The sequence below is a fragment of the Oxyura jamaicensis genome, chromosome 18, assembly GCF_011077185.1.
Source record: "Oxyura jamaicensis isolate SHBP4307 breed ruddy duck chromosome 18, BPBGC_Ojam_1.0, whole genome shotgun sequence".
Lineage (NCBI taxonomy): Eukaryota > Metazoa > Chordata > Aves > Anseriformes > Anatidae > Oxyura > Oxyura jamaicensis.
In genome coordinates, this window is record NC_048910.1 from 5,398,883 (window position 1) to 5,416,048 (window position 17,166).

Sequence of the window (17,166 nt, forward strand, 5' to 3'; positions counted from 1 at the left end):
CTCCCTCTGCAGCAGGCAGAGGACGGTGTCACGGCTGTTTGCTCCAGAGGGGCTGGGGATAGTGACACCTGGTCGGTGCCTGACAGCACAGAGCCCCCCTGGGCTGGGGGCTGGCTGCCTTGTGAAACCGGAGTCATCCTCACCCGTACCTGCGGTGCAGCAGGCACCTCGTGCTCCAAACCCATCCTGCTCCAGAGAAATGCAGATTTCGCAGCTGCACTGCCCTGCAGGGGTGGTTGGAAGTCCCCAAGGCACTTCCCAGGACTGGGCTTGCCTTGACATCCCTCTGAAATGGGATTCCGCCCAACCATCCACCACTGTTTTTGTCTAGGGCAGCACTCCAGCTGCTCAGGAGAACCCTTGGGAAGAAAAGATGTGGGTTTCGGGGCAGAAATAACTGAAAGGCCCCGCACTAGGCAAGGAGGGGGACTGGCTAACATCCATCAGGGTATGAAACTGCTGGTCCCAGGGCAGGCAGCATCTGGGGCCTTGGGGCAGAAAGTCCCGGGCGGTGAGGGAGCAGGAGCCTCCCTGGTCTCATTTTGAAAGTGCCTTCCGCCACCGTGCCCTGCTCTCCTCCGCCTCGGGCTTCTGCTGTACGGCTTGCCAAACCGTAGCAGGCACAGCCTGGTTTTGCACAGTCATTGGAGCCGGTGTTTAAAAGGAGAAGTGAGGGAGGGACATGTTGAAATCATTTTTTTTGACCATTTGCCCATTTCCAGCCAAGAGCTTGAGATAAGGGTGAGGACAGGCGGCGTCTCCAGGATTATCAAGCCAAGAGGTAGGAAGATAAACTACTATTTATGCCTGTGGAGGGTCTCCTTTTATGGCAGGTTTTCATTTAGAGGAAAGATAAACTTTAAAGAGTGCAATACTGCTTGCTCTATAGTGGCTTATTTTCTCTGGATACCTTGGTACAGCAACTAAACCCTGTGCATGAATTAACCGTGGACTTGATTTATACCGGGGCAGCCTGCCATAGGAACATAGCCCTGTCGCCTATAAGGAAAAGTGTTTTCCTTTAGGATGAGTTGCTTTTAAAGGGAATGGAGAGGTTTGCTCTGTGTTGTGCTGGTATACGGTATGTGCCCCTGACCAGTGTGCAGGAGGGCTGTTCTGGGGAACCCTGACCCGGTCCCTTTGGAAAACCACATCCTTTGGCAGCACGGGGGGCGTCTGGGATGTTTTGCAAGGTCCTGATAAATTGGGGCATGGAGTTAATTGGGATTGTCTCTATTGAGGAGTTAATTGTGATTGTGTCTACTGAGCAGAAACCTGTGCTATTTCTGGTAGCTGCTTTTTAGGGCTTTTCTGTGTTGTTTCCAGGATGAGGCGTAATTTGAGGTGCAAATACAGTGAGATGTGAGCTCTGGTGTTTTCTGGAGCAGGTGCTTGTTGTTAAAACCCAGGGGAAAAAAAGGGCATTTGTTGTTACTGAAACACGATCCCCAAAGAGCTCTCCTTTCCCATTGTACAAAGAGGCCCCAAACCCGGTGCAAGCCCTGTCCTGTGCCAGTGGGACCTGTTTTATCTTGGGCTCTTTTGGGCACTTTTGGCAATAATATTTTTAACAGAACCTGTCACGCTGAAGCTGGATTTTGCTCTGTAAAATCTGCAAAACCACAGCACAGGCTTCTGGCTGGGGAATGGTTGTCTGATGCTCAGCACCATTTGTAGCTGCTTGTATTTCTTCACCCTTAGAAGGGCAGGTGGATGGGAGGCTTAACCAAACTTTTACCCGTTGTTCTTTTGGTGCTGGGGGAGGCACAGGGTGTTTCTTGGCCCCTTGTTACTTTCTGCTTGCAAGGAGCAGCAGAAGGTGTGAGCAGCTCAGGGGGAGCCGGCGTGCTGTGCCTGCCTCCTGCCTTTATCTCTGTGGTTGCTCTTTGCTATGCCAGATTTTGCTTTTGCAATCAAAGCTGAAAGCAATCATTTTAAAGGCATCATGCACTTCACGTCTCTGCTTTCCTCTGACGACACCGGGCAGCGGAGCCAGGCGCTGATGTCCCAGGTCAATGCACAGCACACGCGCCTGGCGGGGCAGAGCAGAGCTCAGCACCTCTGCCATGTCCCCACCAGCAGTGGGCAGGGGACGCCTTTCAACTGCTTGCCCAAGGTGAAGCAAACACCAAGCCAAAATTCCTGCAGACTGGAAAGGTCCAAGATGAGGATGGTGGGGCTGGGAGGGCCCCGAGCACCCCTACACTGGGGTGAGGCGGAGGCAAAGTGGTGCTGAGCACACTCCTGTGCCCCGGTGCTGTGCAGGAGCCCTCCTGAAATGTGAGAGCAGGCGCTTTTTTTGCCAACACAACCTGCCCGTGTAGGCCCAGGGGGCAAAGGGAAGTTGGGGTCTCTCCTAAAGCAGCTACGGGAGCACAGTGTGCCTGCATTAAGGGAATGGCCGATTGCCATCGGAGGGCTGCCTGCCTTCCCCCGCCTGCAGCCCCAGGTTGACTCAGCGTACCGGGGACACCCCCACACCAGCAGCGTCATAGCCTCACACCACTGTTAAGGGGACAAACGTCTCGGCACCGTTTCCACCGTTGTGGTTTCCTGCTTGGACGGAACCGAAATCCCTGCCGGGGGAACGTGGCACCCATGTCCCCAGCATCGCCAACTGCTGCCCCGGCCCGGGCTGGCCTGAAGCATCTCGTGTAGGGCCCCCAGGAGGATATGGAGGCCAGAAATATGAGGCGGTGGGAAGCTGCCTTCCCCTGGTGCTGCTGCGCTGCCAGCCCATGCCCCACCGATAGGCATCTCTGGGGTGGAGGGGGGGGGGTGCTGCTGGCGGGTGCTGATAGGAACCGTCAGCTTGCCTCGAGATCAGATAAAGTGTTTACAGGAACAAAAGCTGACAGTAAAACACCAGTTTCCTGCTGTTCGTTTTTCTCCCGGTGACCCGCCAGGGGAGGGGAGGAAGGCCATGTGCCCCCTCCTGGCAGGGACAGCCCCGCAGCCGTCCCCACGCATGCATCAGTAACTGCATCAGTTTTCAGACGGGGCTTCCTCGGGGCATTTTGGGTGCCACAGGGGGTTCTTGCAGACCCTCTCTGGCCCCCAGATGATTTCTGCTTTCTCTAGGGTCCCCCACCCATGCTTAAGGGGCACGAGGGCACACTGGGTCCCAAATACACGTGCTGCAGGCCAGATCCTCCACATACATCACCACCCTCTCCCCCCCCCCCCCATCTTTTGCCTTATCAGGATTACTTTTGCCCCCCAAAAAGTAAACTTTCTCTTGTTAACAACTGCCGGGTTTGGATGTGACACCCTCTCCCACCCCGCCAGCACCCCAAGCACCGAGGGGCTGCCCCACGGGGCTGGGGGGCGCCTGCGTGGCCCCGCTCCCCTCCCCGGAGGCCCGCGCGCCGCTTCCGTTCGCTCAAATGGCCACGGGCAGATAAGGGCTGCGGTTTCCTCTGAGCATGTGAGCGAGGAGAAGGGAGGCCCTGCTGCACAGCCTGCCTTGCCCCCGCTGAGCTTTGCCCCGGGATGGAGGCTGCTGGTGAGGCCCCCGTGGGGACCCTCCCCGGGGAGGAGGAGAGCCCCGAGGTAGGTGCCCGCTTCGCCTCCCCAGGGGATGGGGGCTGTGCCTGGGGCATGGTGGCCCCAGAAGTGCTGGGATTGGGGGGCGGGGGGGGGGGGGGGGGGGCTGCAGGACCCCAGGGTGCAGGGCTGGGTGCTGGGGCTGGACGGGGAGAAGGTGCTCAGGGGGAGAATTGGGGCAAGCGTGCAGCCAGGCTGGGCTGATGCTGACGTTGATGCTGATGCCAAGCAAGAAGTGGGGGTGGGAACTGGGAGGGGGGCACATCCTGCTGTGAACCTGCACAGGCACCTGAGCTCTGTGCTGGTGCAGAAGGGTCCTCCAGCCCAGCTAAAGCTCCCCGTAGTTTCCCAGCTCTCCCCAGACCGCAGAGACCCCAAAAAGCCCTGCTCTTTGCCCAAACAACCCAAGAGACTTCCTCCGCGGCAGCCGGGCAGGCTGCGCCCCTGCAGATGTCCCCAGGAAATGTGACTGCGGCTCTGCCAGAGCCAAAGGAGCCTCCAAGGGGTGCCTGGTGCTGCTGGGTGCCTGCAGCACGATGCTGATGGGCTGTGCTGGGGGTTAAATGCCCCCGAGGGACTCGTCCTCCCTCTGTCCCTGCAGAAAAGCTGGCCCACCACGTTGCTGCTGCCGTGCACGGGCTGGGGGTGCTGGCAGCCGTGTCCAGGCCTGGATTTAAGCAACGCGTCTGGATTTCAGCTGGGGTCTTGGCACGGGGATTAGCAGCAGCGAACACATCGCAGGGGCTTGGCTTTATCTCACAGAGTCCTGTGCTCATGTGGGTGAGCACAAAGCAGCCACCAGGGCAGCCTTCCCTGATTTCAGTGGGGAGCTGCAGAGCCCCAACCCCACAAAGCAGCAGCAAGCCCCTTGCTCCCCCCTCCCACGCTGCCCTGATGCTGGTGGCAAGGCTCCAACCTTGTCCAGGGGGTGTTTGGAGACCTCAGCCCCCAGCATGGGGCTGAAGCAGCTCCAGGGTTAAACCTGCTGCGGGTGGTGGAGCTGAACCCAGCCCAGATGGCTGGGGGATTACGGCAGCCCCGGATTTGCCATAAGCGAATGGTGACGTTCCAGTGGCTGTGTTTTTCTTCTTTCCATTAGGAGGATCCCAAGGTCATTTCGGGGCCTGGGCTGACCTGGGGGTGGGGTTCATCCATCCCCCCGCCCACCCCCCAGCATCCCAACCCTGACTGAGCCAGGTCTGTGCTTGGCACAGAAAGGACCAAGCGCATTTCAAAGATGTCCAAAAAAAAAAATAGATTAATTATTTTTTGGGGGTGGTGGTGTGGTGATGTCACCCCATTGCACTCCCAAGGGGCTCAGACACTGGGAGAGGTCACAACATCCCTGACAGTCACCCAGCTCGTGGTGGCAAAGTCACCGTCACTAGACAAGGATGGGCGCAGGGAACAAATTGCTCAGCTGCGGCTGTGGCTGAATCCAGCCCAAATGCAGGACTGGCCCAGGGAGGAGCCAGCACACGTGGGCACAGGCTGAGAGCTCAGGGTACAGGGGCATCTGGGGAAGGGGTGGTTTAATTCCCCTACCAGCCCTTGTGGAGCTGTGCTTGGTGCGGGATGGCTGGGATGTGATGCCTGATGCAGGGGGCAGCAGAGCCAGGATGTGCCCCACTGTGTGGCTTGGTCTTCATTCCGTTGTCTTTTGGAAAAAGAAAATACCATTACTGGTCATCATTGGAGTGGGGCATGGGTCTTCACACCAGCAGAGAGTGGGTCAGCATCACATTTTTATCCAGCAAGGGGCTGCAGCCTCACAACCCCGCTGCTTTCTGATGGCCCATGTCAGCCCTGGGCAGCCCGCAGCTCAGCTGCCATTTCTTGCCCTGACTCAACCAGCAGGGCTCGGGAAAGCCCCTGTGCCCCTGCCGATGGGTGATGGGGGATCTGGTTTTGGGCTTCATGCTGCACCTTGGCCATCTGCGATGCTTAATGGCACGGTGGGGACAAGACCACCCCGTCCCCAGTTCCCTGCAGTTTCCTCCAAAACCCTCTCCGTGCCTCCAGACCTGACGGGAAACCTCTCTGCTTCTTTCCTCTCTCCAGATGGACCTGTCCCACCGCTTCTCCAAGCAGGAGGTACGAGCACGGTCCTGGCGTGGGCTCCCTTGGGGGCATCGGAGGGGGCCACCGAGGTGTGGGGGGAGAGCAGAGCCCCCTCAGGCTCCCCAGGGACGTCACCTTTGGGTGCTGGAGCGAGCGCACCCGGCTGCTGACACCCCCTGGATGTGCCAGGGAGGAGGGCGAGTGGGGTGCTGGGTTGGGGGGGACACATGGGGTCCCCGGGGTGGTGGCGAGGGGTCGGCGCTGTCCCCGCAGCTGGCCCTGCTCTACGAGGAGGTGCTCTACACCATCCGGCACCGCCTGGGCAAGCCCGAGCCCCACCACGTCGCGGACGCCCAGGAGCTCTACGCCTACGTGCAGAAGGTGGGTGCAGCCCTCTGGGACTCCCCCAGTCCCATCCTGTCCCCCCCGTTCTGTGCAGCCTCACTCTGAGGGGACACCCCTAAAGACACGGCAGCAGCATCCAGCAATGGGGCTGGGAGAGGCAGCAGTGGGGAGAGAGCTTTGTCTTGGGTTCGGGGTGCTCAGCCCGAGCCTGTCCCGAATTTCAGCCGGTCCCCAGCCCTCCCGCTGCTCCTCTCCTCCAGCTGGCTGCTGGGGCGCGGCGGGAAGTCCCTGGCTGCTGTCCAGCCGCCAAGAACAGGGCCACATCCGTCAGCGGCCCTAATATTTATAACAGGCTTTCGGCATGGACGTGGAGGAGCACAGGGTCAGCATGCGACGGGTCCAGGAGCTGGAGGTAGGGAGCAGGACGGGATCCCGGCTCGGGGTCGGTGCCTGGTCCCCGTATTCGGGTTTGGGGTGCTCTGTGGGTGTGAGATCCCAAGGCTGAGCCTGTGACAAGGGGCAGGTGATGGCAGGGTCCTGCTCGACCCCTGAACTTCCTCGCGGGGTTGGGTCCCCAGGACCCTCCTTCACCCCCTGGTGTGCATCCAGGCCGGAGCAGATCTTCGTGGTTGCTTTTCCCCTAGGTTAAGCAATCTTTGCTTTCTTTCAGAGCCCAATTTTTTGTCTGAAAGCAACCGTGAAGGAAGCCAAGGGGATTTTGGGGAAAGACGTCAGCGGTAAGTGGAGATGGGAGGGGTGGCTTAGCCCGAAAGGGGACGGCTGCTGCTCACACGGGGCTTGCACTGCCGGGCCCTTGCAGGGTTCAGCGACCCGTACTGCCTGCTGGGCATCGAGGCCAAGAGCCAGGAGCCAGCCCACCCCGACAGCAAGAAGCGGCTGAAGGCAGTGGTCAAGGACCTCATCCCCGAAGACCAGATCCATCGCACACAAGTCATAAGCCAGACCCTCAGCCCGGTGTGGGACGAGACGTTTATCCTGTAATCTGCCACCCCTGCATCCCATCGCTTCCAGGGGGTCGTGGGGTGGCGGCTGGTTAACCTGCCTGGGGGGGGATTTGGGGCTCTGTGGGGTGATGCCTGCTGGGTCTCGCTGAGTGTCTGGCATGACCCAGCCAGCACATGCAGGGAGCTTGGAGGGGGTGGCCAAAATCAGTCTCTTAGGGCACTGATTTCCGAGGCTGCATGGTGTGTGTGTGTGTGGGGGGGGAGTTCTCCATCTCCATCATCTCCATCTCCGCCTCCACCTCCATCATCTCCATCATCTCTGTCTCCATCACCTCCATCTCCCTTATGGTCGCTGTCCTGCCCCCTTGCTGCCGGTCCCGCTGGTGCTGCTGGTGTGACGCCTTCTGCTTGTGCCTTGCAGGGAGTTCGAGGACACGGAAACGGCCAGCTTCCACCTGGACATGTGGTGAGCCCAGCTGGGGCAGGGTCCTGCCTCCTGGCACGGGGCTGGGGGGTCACTGGGGTGGTCCTGGGATCTGCACCCTCTGCAAAGCCCCAAAACCTGCTGGGGCCCCGTTTCCCCCTTGTTTTCACCTGCAAGCAGTCACTGACAGCCCTGCTCAGGGCAAGGAGCCCAGACTGGCTTTGCACAGCCCGGACTCATCGCCCAAGGCAGAAAGCAGCTGAGGACCGAGCCTTGATTTAATTTACGGCAACAATCCGCGTGCTTGCGGATTTGGGGCAGACAGCTGATTTTTGGGGCTGTCCTCAGCCCCCAACACGCTCCCCCCCCCCAACTCCACCGTCACTGCGGTGCCCTGAAACCTGCTGCACCCACCTGATTTTCCCCCTTTGCCCTCACCGTGGGCTTTGCCACCCTCAGGGACTCGGATGTGGTGGAGTCGGTGCGGCACAAGCTGGGCGAGCTGACGGACCTCCACGGCCTCAAGCGGTGGGTGCTGTCAATGGCTCGTCTGCCTCCCGGGTTCAACAACTGCCCCTGGGGACGGAGGGAGGGCAGCAGCTCCCTGCTGGCCCCACGTTGCCCCACTTTGCCCAGACCACGGCTGGCTCCCCACATGGGAACCTTTTCACCCTCCTCATTCCTGCTTTTCAGGATCTTTAAGGATGCTCGAAAAGACAAAGGGCAGGACGATTTCTTGGGGAACGTGGTCCTTCGCCTGAAGGTGAGAGCTGTGACTTGGATGTGGGTGAAGCTGGGGGGGGGGCAGGCAGGACCCCAGCCCCATGGCAGCGTGGGCTGAGCCAGGCTCCCAGATCCCAGAGCTGCTGGGCGATGCCATGTCCCACAGCTCGGTGGTGGGCGCCCTTGGCCAGTCCCAGGCCCCTTAATCAGTGGTTATATGGCTTTTTAAAAATTAGATACTATAGATACGCAGCGCACACTCCTTCACCCCTTGCCTCTGTGCACGCAGGACCTGCACTGCTGGGACGACCAGTGGTACCAGCTGGAGCCGCGGACGGAAACGTATCCCAACCGGGGCCAGTGTCACCTGCAGTTCCTGCTGACCCACAAGAGGGTAGGAGGCAGGGAGCAGGGGTCTCCCTTCCATCTCCTGGCAGGATGGGGCATCCCCAGCTGCCCGTGCCCTGGGGCCCATCTCGGGGACACAGGTCCGTGCCACAGGACCAGGGGTGCTGGCAGGTTTTGGAAACCATCTCACCCCTCCCCTGGGCTCTGTGCGTACCTGCACCCCTGGGCTTGGCTTCAGGCCGGGTTCTCTGGCTCCACGCATTTTGGGTTCCTGCGTCCCCCCTCTCTGACCACCTCCCTGCACATTTGGGCAGCTGAAGGTTGTTGCACACCTGGCTTGCAAGCGTTGTCTCTTTCCAGAGGGCCACCACGAGCAGCCGGACGCAGCCCAGCTACACCGTCCATCGGCACCTCCTGCAGCAGCTGGTGTCCTACGAGATCCTGCAGCACCAGGTGCCGTGGAGAAGCAGCAGGGATGGGGTGGGGGCTTCCTTTGCCGCCCATTGCGTTGCCACAGGCTCTGCAATGTGATGGGGAGGGGGTGAGGAGGTGCCTGTGGCCCTGGTGCCCATCCCCGCTCAGCCCAGCCCGCTGCAGGGCACCTCATCCCGTGTGCTCCCGGCAGGCCGGCAGCATTGCCTGGGACGGGGAGCTGAGCCGGCACGCCAGCACCGTGCTGTACCTGCATGCCACGCAGAAAGACCTCTCTGACTTCCACCAGGTCATGGCGTGAGTACCCCTCCTCGAGCTCGGAGAAGCCCTCGGCTTCCCCATTCTGGCCGTAGCCTTGGGGATTCCTACACCGTTCCCTCGGGGCTCACCCGGGTCTCTCCCTCCTCCCCAGGCAGTGGCTGGCGTACAGCAAGCTCTACCAGAGCCTGGAGTTCAACAGCAACTGCCTGCTCCACCAGATCACCAGCATCGAGTACCAGTGGGTGCAGGAGCGCCTGAGGCCAGAGCAGGTGGGACGCCGGGGAGATGTGCCCCAAGCACCCCCCCCCCCCCGAGCCTCCTCTCGCAGCTCCCGGCCACGATTTCCTCCTCGTGCTACAGCAAGGGCAGGGGATTGTAGGGTGCAGGCATGCCCAGAGACCTTGGTGATGGGCTGCGGGGCTTTCCTGGTGGGCAGCCAGCTACCGGGACCAGGACAAATTGGGGAATCCCTTCCCTTGGGGGATTTGTTCCCCATCTCTGCAGAGAAGCCCTCACCCTTTGCACTGATCTCGCCCTCCTCCATTGCTGCAATCACATCAGTCCCAACCCCGGCAAAAATGGGTTATGACCCAGTTCCCGCTGGCTTCTCCCGGCCTGTTTTCCCAGGGCATCCCAGCACCCTGCTAAGACTCTGAGTTATTCACACATAGTGATGTGGTTTAAGCACAAAGCTCAGCTCAGCCCCTCCAGGAAGAAGTTCCTGGGCACATAAGGAGGTTTCTCCACCCCTGGAGAGGATCAGGAGCCACAGAACCCCTCCAAAATGGCACTGTGGTGCCACCGCAAAGGGCAACAGCGCGTCCCCTCCCTTCTCCCCAGAAAGCAGAGCTGGCCGAGTCCTTCCAGTCCTTGCTGACCTACGGGGTGTCCCTCATCCGGAGGTACCGCATCATCTTCCCCCTCTCCGTCGCGAGGTCCACGGAGAGGCTGCAGTCCCTGCTGAGGTGAGTGCAGCACCGGTGTCAGCGGCGCGCGGGGTCGTAGTGCTTGGCCACCTGGACAAGCCTGGAAGCTGGAGGAGAAGCCCGTGAGAGCCCTTTCTGGCCCCACACCTTTCCAGGCTGCTGGACACCTAACTGCTGTGACACTTCTCCTGTCTGGCCCCTCGTCCAGGGCTCCCCGTGGGGGATGTGGCTGGGAGGAGAAGGTCTGTTTGGGTAGGGTCTCCTGGGGGAAGAGGCGTTGGTTCAGAGGGGCCGGTGCTGGGTTTCACCGATGCTTCTTGCTTCGCAGGGTCCTGGTCCAGATGTGCAAGATGAAAGCTTTCCGGGAGCTGTGCACGCTCAGCCCTGACCTCCCCAGAATGGTCTCCGAGGCGCTCAAGGTAGCGGCACCGGGGGGGTTCTCGCCCTCCCTAGCCCCAGAGGGGTGGCACCCTGCAGCACCCCCTCCCATCTCTGCCCCCTGCCCAATGCCCACACCTCTCCTGCAAAGCCACCCGGACCACCCTGGGGGGAAAACCACCTGCATTTCTTGTGCTCGGTGGCCCAAGCCTCTGCTTCCAGCCACGAGGAGCTGGGTCCTGCCCAGGGGAATGGGACAGCGGACGGGATGGCAGAGCTGTCTCCGTCCTCGGCTTCTCTGCCCTCACACCAGGGCTCCTCTCTTGCAGTCAGGCACGACGGAGTGGTTTCACATGAAGAAGCAGCACCTCAAGCCCATGGTGAAGGTGAGTCCCCATCTCAGCCTCTCTGCCACGGAAAGAAGCAATTTGCTGGGCTGGGGTGGGAGGCTGAGGGGTGGGATGATGAGACCTGAGACGAGGCTTTTGCTGTTTTCTGATCTGTTGAGGTCAGGGCTCCAGCAGGTGCTTGGTTCATGGTGTTTTAAGCTGGAGACTCAAATACTGACAGCTTAAATCTCCATAAACTGTGTTTTGGTGGGATGGTCAGGAGCAGGAGGCCCAGCCACGCAAGCACAGGGGGACAAAGGACATTACTGACAACTTCTGGTGCTCCTAATGTGGATCTAATGATAGCTTGCTACTCCACAAGAGCAAATCATAGAAATAAATCAGTTCTGAATGGAGCCCAGGTCGTCTCAATATCATTGAGCATCCAAAACAAGCTGTTCCCTCTTTACAGAGCATGGAGGAGAATGGCAAAGCCTTGGCCAAACTGCTTCTGGAGGTGATAGGAGATCTCCAGCAGTGCCAGAAAATCTGGAATAAATTCTTCATCAGGTAGGCTTTGAAGCTTGATCCCTCCTCATCCACCTTCCCTGGGACCAAGAGCAACAAGGAACTGCAATGCTTCGTTCCTTGGTCTTTGGCTCCACAACACCTATGAAAGGAGAAACCCAGAGGTCCCATCTCTGCCTCGCGGAGCTCTCCTCTCCGAGGGCACGGGCTGGGAGCCTTTGCTGGGCTGGGTTTGCTGGGCTGCGCCCGGCAGGCTCCTGACTCCCCGTTTCTCTCTCTCAGCACCCTGAAGTTGAATCTCTTCTCCATCGCCTACGTGGAGCTGGAGAGCCTGGTGAGCGAGCCTGGGCTGCCCTGCACTCCCAGGACTGAGGGCTGAACCAGGCTGAGATTTTGAGCCATCCTTCAGGCTTGACTCCCTTGTGCCAGCCTGGGAAGGGAGCAAGCAGGGAACCTCTCTGTTTTTCCCTGTATACCCCTAGAGTGTTTATCATTATTTCTCCATTTGCCTGGCCCAATGAATCTTCTGAAATTCCACCCAGAAGGAAGAGGAGGGCCCTGAGCTGACCCCAAGCCTCCAGAAAGCCTGTTACCAGAGCCAGCCCTCCTGGCTGCCCCCAAAAACACCTCTGCCCCACAGCCGCCCCTACTTCCCTTTGTCCCTGCCAGGTTGCAGAGCACGTCCAGGAGCAGCTGCGCAAGGTGGACAGCAGCATGTCCAAGCCCACGGCCGAGAGCCTCTTCCAGCTCTACCTGAACCTGCAGGAGCTCTATCGGATGAAGGACTTCCTCCCTAAGAGGTACTGACCCCAAAAGGGGAGATGCTGGGGGGGAAGGATGGAGCACTAAATCCAGAAGACTGCCAAACCCTTTCCTCTCCCCTCCCACTAATTACACCCTGGCAGACCAGGCTGTTGGTGGCTGGTGTCGATGTGAGCATCCCCAGGAGGGTTTCAGGCCCATTTCTGGGTGGGATTGATGGAGACCTCACTTCCAAGTGGAGGTTTCTCCTTAGCATGTGCCTCCTTGGGGCAGCTTCTTGCATGTAAGATGGAGGAGGGGTGGTAGCCCCGTGCCATCACAGCGCACTAGGAGAAGCTGGTGTCTTCATCCACAGGGACGGGCCATTGGCCCTGAGCGATTTCCACCAGTGGTTCAAGGAAGCCGTGCCCCAGTGGCTGCAGAAAGCCTACACCATCGCGCTGGAGAGGGCGCAGAGAGCTGTCCAGATGGACCAGGTAACCCGGGGAAGAGAACATCTCGCTGCAGCCCTTGGGGACTCACCAAATCCCTCACACACTCCCACCGGGGTCTTTTCCCTTTTGGCTACTTCCATCTCCTCGGTCCTCACCCCTCAAGTAGGGTGTAGGAAGGAGCTGATGAGGAGCTAGAGAGCCCTAAAATATAGGAGCAGCTTTCCTGTCTGGGACGGCTCCTTCCCATACAAGCTAAGTTGGGTTTGCTGTCTGCCCCTGCAGCTGACGCCCTTTGGGGAGCACAACAAGCACAGCACCTCCACCGTCGACCTGTCCACCTGCTACGCCCAGATCGTGAAGACCTGGCAGCAGCTCAACTGGCCGGACCCCGAGGAAGCCTTCATGATCATGGTGAAGCTCGTGGAGGTCCGTACACCTGGGCCTGTGTGGCAGAAGCCATGCCGGCAGGCGCCAGCAGCAGTTTTCTCTTCTGCTCTTGGAGCTGGGCGCTGATGGATAAGGCCAGTGTCCCATGCCGGTGTGTTGAGGGACCCCAGCCCCATGGGGGTCTCCCATTTTGGTCTCGTTATCTCCTCCACCCTGCAGGACATGTGCAAAATCGCCTTGATGTACTGCCGGCTCATCAAGGCCAGGGCTGAGGCTCTGTCGCTGAGCAAGCAGAACGAGGGCGAAGCGGCCAACAGGGTTGGTATCGGGGCAGGACCGACAGCTCGGGGGGAGGCAGGAGTTGGCTGTGGTTTCTGGACGGAGGAGACGAGCACAGCACCCAGCCAAAATCCTCCTCCCCAGCTCTGCATCGTGGTGAACAACATCAAGCAGCTGCGGCTGCTCATCCTGAAGCTGCCATCGCAGCTGGACTGGGCTCAGCTGGAGCGGTGCACGGGGGCCGTCATCGACCCGCAGCAGATCCAGCACACGCTGCACCACCAGCTCGACAGCACCGTGTCCTGCCTGGACCACGAGGTCCAGGACGTGGTGCAAGCCCTGGCCACCAAGGTGACCGCCTGCCACCAGCCTCACCCGGCCCACAGCGGGGAGGTTTAACCCAAGGGGATGGAGATAAGGTGTAAGGGGAGATGGGGGAGGTAAAACATCCAGAGCAGGGAGGCTCATGGAGGGATGGAGGGGCAGGATGTGTGCTGGAAGCTGCTGTGGGGCTTCTTGGGAAACAAAGCCCCAAGTGTCCACGAGACCCAGAAAAGGGGATGCTGGTGCAAAGTCCCAGTGCCTCCATGTGTTTCTCCCCGGCAGCTGGAAGCGGGCATCGCCAGGCACATCCAGGAGCTCTCGGCCTCCAACGACACCCGGGAGCCCGAGGACGTAAGCTCCTGGCCCAGCCCCTCCTGCTGTGGGATGGAGCCCTCCAGACCCCCCCTCTCCCAGCTATGCTCTGCTGGATACACTCCCCATGCTCTCCCCAATGCCCCTCTCCTCTCGCTGCAGTCCATCATCCCCCTCATGAAGTTCCTGGAGTCGGAGCTGCAGTATCTCAACGAGCATCTGGTCCAGGAGAACTTCAAAAGGTGAGTGGGGCTGTGCTGGGGTGGGGGCCAGCAGCGTCCCCCTGGCAAGAGCATCCCCCATATAGGGCTCGGGGTCACCTCGCCTTGGGGCTGGGGGCTCTGCCCAGTGGGATGAGCCAGTTCCCTGCATTGGCTCTGGGTATACACCAGGTCCTCCTGCTCACAGCCCCTCTCCCTTGCCCCCACAGCCTCCTTGCTCTCCTCTGGCACCACACCTTGGACGTGCTGACGGCAGCCGCGGGGCCACAGATGCCCTCGACCCAGCGCTACAAGAAGCTGCACTGTGCCCTGAAGGTACCAGGGACAAAGGGGGGGGTCCTCTGGGTGGGTGCCTGGGTGCCAGCTAACGGCGTCCTCCTCCCCAGAGCCTGGAGCTGTGCTTCTACGCCGAGGGCTGCGGGCTGCCCCTGGAGACCCTCCACAGCGCAGCCTTCCTGGTATGGGTGCTGGGGAGACCCGGGATTTCCTTCGAGTATGAGAGCCGGGGGGCAGCATCCCCGGGCTGCAGCCCTGTCCTGGTGCCTGACCACCCCCCTTCATCCTCTCTGCAGTCTCTAGAGAACCACCTGGCCCTCTGCTCCAGCACCAGCCGCAAGCTCATCCAGAAATACTTCAGCAACAGGATCCAGGAGCAGGTGGGAGTCAGGATGCAGCGCCCAGCCCCTTCCCAAGCCCCTTCCTTGCTGATGGACACCACCAGAGCAGCATTTCCCCACCATCCTCCTGCCCACTATGGGTTCCCCCAGTCCTGGGGCTGCTGGGAGTGGGTTTGCCCCAGCACTGGGGTTTATTGCATCCCGAAGGATGCTCCTCGCCCCCCCGGTACCCCATAACACATGCTTGGCTCCTGATACTACGCTGCACCGTGCAGCTGGATGCCAGCTCGGAGAAGTACGGGGCCGTGACCATCAAGGCGCTGTACCGGCCGTCAGAGCAGAAGCTGCGCGTGGAGGTGCTCAATGCCGTCAACCTCATCCCACTGGACTCCAACGGTGAGCATGTGGGCTGTGGGGCAGCGTGGGCCCCAGTATGTCCCGGGGCTCCGTCTTGGTTAGCTTTTGCACCCCATGAGGTGGATTGAGGGGGTAGGTGGCTATTTCGCAGGTCTGGGGTTGCTGGTGTGCCACGGGGACGCAGCAGTTTGCAGCAGAAGCCAGCAGCCAGGGCTGGCAGCTTTTTTCCTCCATGCAAAGCACACCACACACACAAAAAATTGCTTGGGTGATAGGGGATAGTCCCTTGGGTTGGCTGTCATTTGGGGAGGTCTCCAGGAGAGGTCACCCCTATTGCAGCCACCCGATGGCTCCTTCATGCATGGGCCAGGTAGGGGATGCTCCAGAGGCCTCCCAGGACCGTGGGCTGGGTTGGCTGCTCTGGCTGTTGCCCTGAACCCCCCCAGCTGCCCCAGCAGGAGGGGTCTGATATCTGCACCCCACCAGGCTCCAGTGACCCCTTTGTCCAGCTCACCTTGGAGCCCCGACATGAGTTCCCTGAAGTGGTGGCCCGGACCACTCAGTGCAAGAGGAACGAGCTGCACCCGCTGTTTGACGAAGCCTTCGACTTGTACGTAGGGGATGGCGCCCACCAGCCCCCACCTCCCCACCCCTGCAGCCCTGCCCCGTGGAACTGGGTCCTGTGGTGGGATTTCACCTCCTGCCCCCCTCGGGAGAGGCTGAAAGGCAGCCTGGGGGCTCCCACAGGGAGGGTGAGCACAGTGGGGAGGGTTGGCTTCCCTCCAAGCATCACCCTGCAGCCCATTTAGGCTTAAAGGGGAGTTTTGGGACCAAGGGGATGGGGTGAGATGGCCCCACATGTCCCGCCACCCCTCCCCAGCTTGATCCCCCCTGAGAAATGCCGTCAGGAGGGGGCCTGCCTGCTGCTGACCGTCTTCGACTACGACACGCTGGGGGCCAACGACTTGGAAGGAGAAGCCTTCTTCTCGCTCCGCCACGTGCCCGGGCTGGACGCCGACGAGGACCAGGCGGACATGGGATGGGTGCCCCAGACCCGCCTCTCGCTCACCCACCCCAAACCCAGCGGTACGGGGCGCCACAGCCCGGCCTGGCCCCGCCGAGCCCCCGCAGGCCTCCCCCCACATCTGTCCCCTCCTGTGCCGCAGGGGACGAGATCCTCCGGCTGCTGGAGTCCAGGAAGGGGGACAAGGAGGCCCAGGCCTTCGTCAAGCTCCGCAAGCAACGAGCCAAGCAGTCCAAGGAGACGGCGTGAGGGAGGCAGACATCCCAAAATGAGGGAGTCCAGAAGGGGACCTCAAGGCTTTTGATGGTGCCAGAGCCACCCATGGGGGCTGTGGGGACCGCAGCGGGGTCCCTGAGCCCCCACCAGCTCCCAGTGCCTGCCTCACCCTCAGTAATGCCCCCCATGGGGCTCAGGAGTGTGGGCACACAGTATTTTTTTGGGAGGGTGGGCTCCTTTTGGAGAGTAGCAACACTACACGGGGCTCTGGAAGTGTGTGGCTGTCCCTGCCGTCCCCCTCAGCTTGTCACGGCCGGCCAGCGCCACGGTGCCCGGCCGTGTCCCCAGCCCTCTGCAAAACCACGTCAGGGCAGCGGGGTTTGGGGTGGGGTGACCCATGGCCAAACCTGCCCTTTTTTTATTCTTTCTTTTTTTTTCTTCATGGATAAGCCTTTTATTTTAAATTAAAAGCAACAAAGCTGGCGTGTTGGCTGAGTGTTTGGAGTGCTGGCTCTGTGCTGGGGGGGGGGGACGGGACAACCACAGGCAGTAAGACAAGGCCATATGGAGGGGGCAATAACAGCAGCACCTCCCCTGCTGTCCCGGCCGGCCCTGAAGGAGGCTTCCCCTTTGCAGGGCTGGCAGCGAACCAGGCAAATCACCAGGTTACGGGGCCGTTACACGGTACGGGGTTTACACTGAGGTGTAAATCCACCTGCTCGCAAGGCTCTCGCCGCCGAGCGGAGCTCGCAGCATGGCTCTGCCCGCCGGCAGGTCGCTGGGTGGTGGCCCGAGGCCTGACCAGATGCACGTAAAGCCCAGCTCTGGCTCGCTCATGGCAAAGGGCTTTTAGGACAGCAATACGTGGTGGGTGGATGAGGAAATGAGCCCCCCCCCCCAGTGCGTGTCCTTGGGGCTACAGAGGCTGAGCTGGGCCGAGCAGGGGCACGGGGTGCAGCAGCAGCAC

At 60.6% G+C, this 17,166-nt stretch overlaps 1 protein-coding gene across 2 annotated transcripts; it reads left to right on the top strand.

Moving 5' to 3' along the window:
- Positions 1-654: 654 nt before the first annotated feature.
- UNC13D (unc-13 homolog D) lies at positions 655-16,740 on the top strand. Of its 2 annotated transcripts, none has more exons than XM_035342313.1 (32): positions 655-781; positions 5,608-5,640; positions 5,881-5,988; positions 6,305-6,364; positions 6,623-6,689; positions 6,773-6,950; positions 7,339-7,383; positions 7,801-7,869; positions 8,035-8,104; positions 8,354-8,458; positions 8,773-8,865; positions 9,038-9,141; positions 9,257-9,374; positions 9,946-10,070; positions 10,360-10,450; positions 10,739-10,795; positions 11,211-11,308; positions 11,549-11,600; positions 11,936-12,066; positions 12,384-12,504; positions 12,745-12,888; positions 13,069-13,167; positions 13,273-13,479; positions 13,735-13,803; positions 13,927-14,006; positions 14,195-14,300; positions 14,372-14,443; positions 14,558-14,641; positions 14,878-14,998; positions 15,446-15,569; positions 15,840-16,045; positions 16,126-16,737. In XM_035342313.1, the coding sequence occupies exons 2-32, from the start codon at positions 5,608-5,610 to the stop codon at positions 16,230-16,232; spliced, it is 3,144 nt and encodes a 1,047-aa protein (XP_035198204.1). In that variant the 5' UTR covers positions 655-781; the 3' UTR covers positions 16,233-16,737. The 2 variants fall into 2 exon arrangements, with proteins under 2 accessions (XP_035198204.1, XP_035198203.1); XM_035342312.1 differs by lacking the exon at positions 655-781 and adding an exon at positions 3,400-3,552 and having other exon boundaries at positions 16,126-16,740.
- Positions 16,741-17,166: the final 426 nt, after the last annotated feature.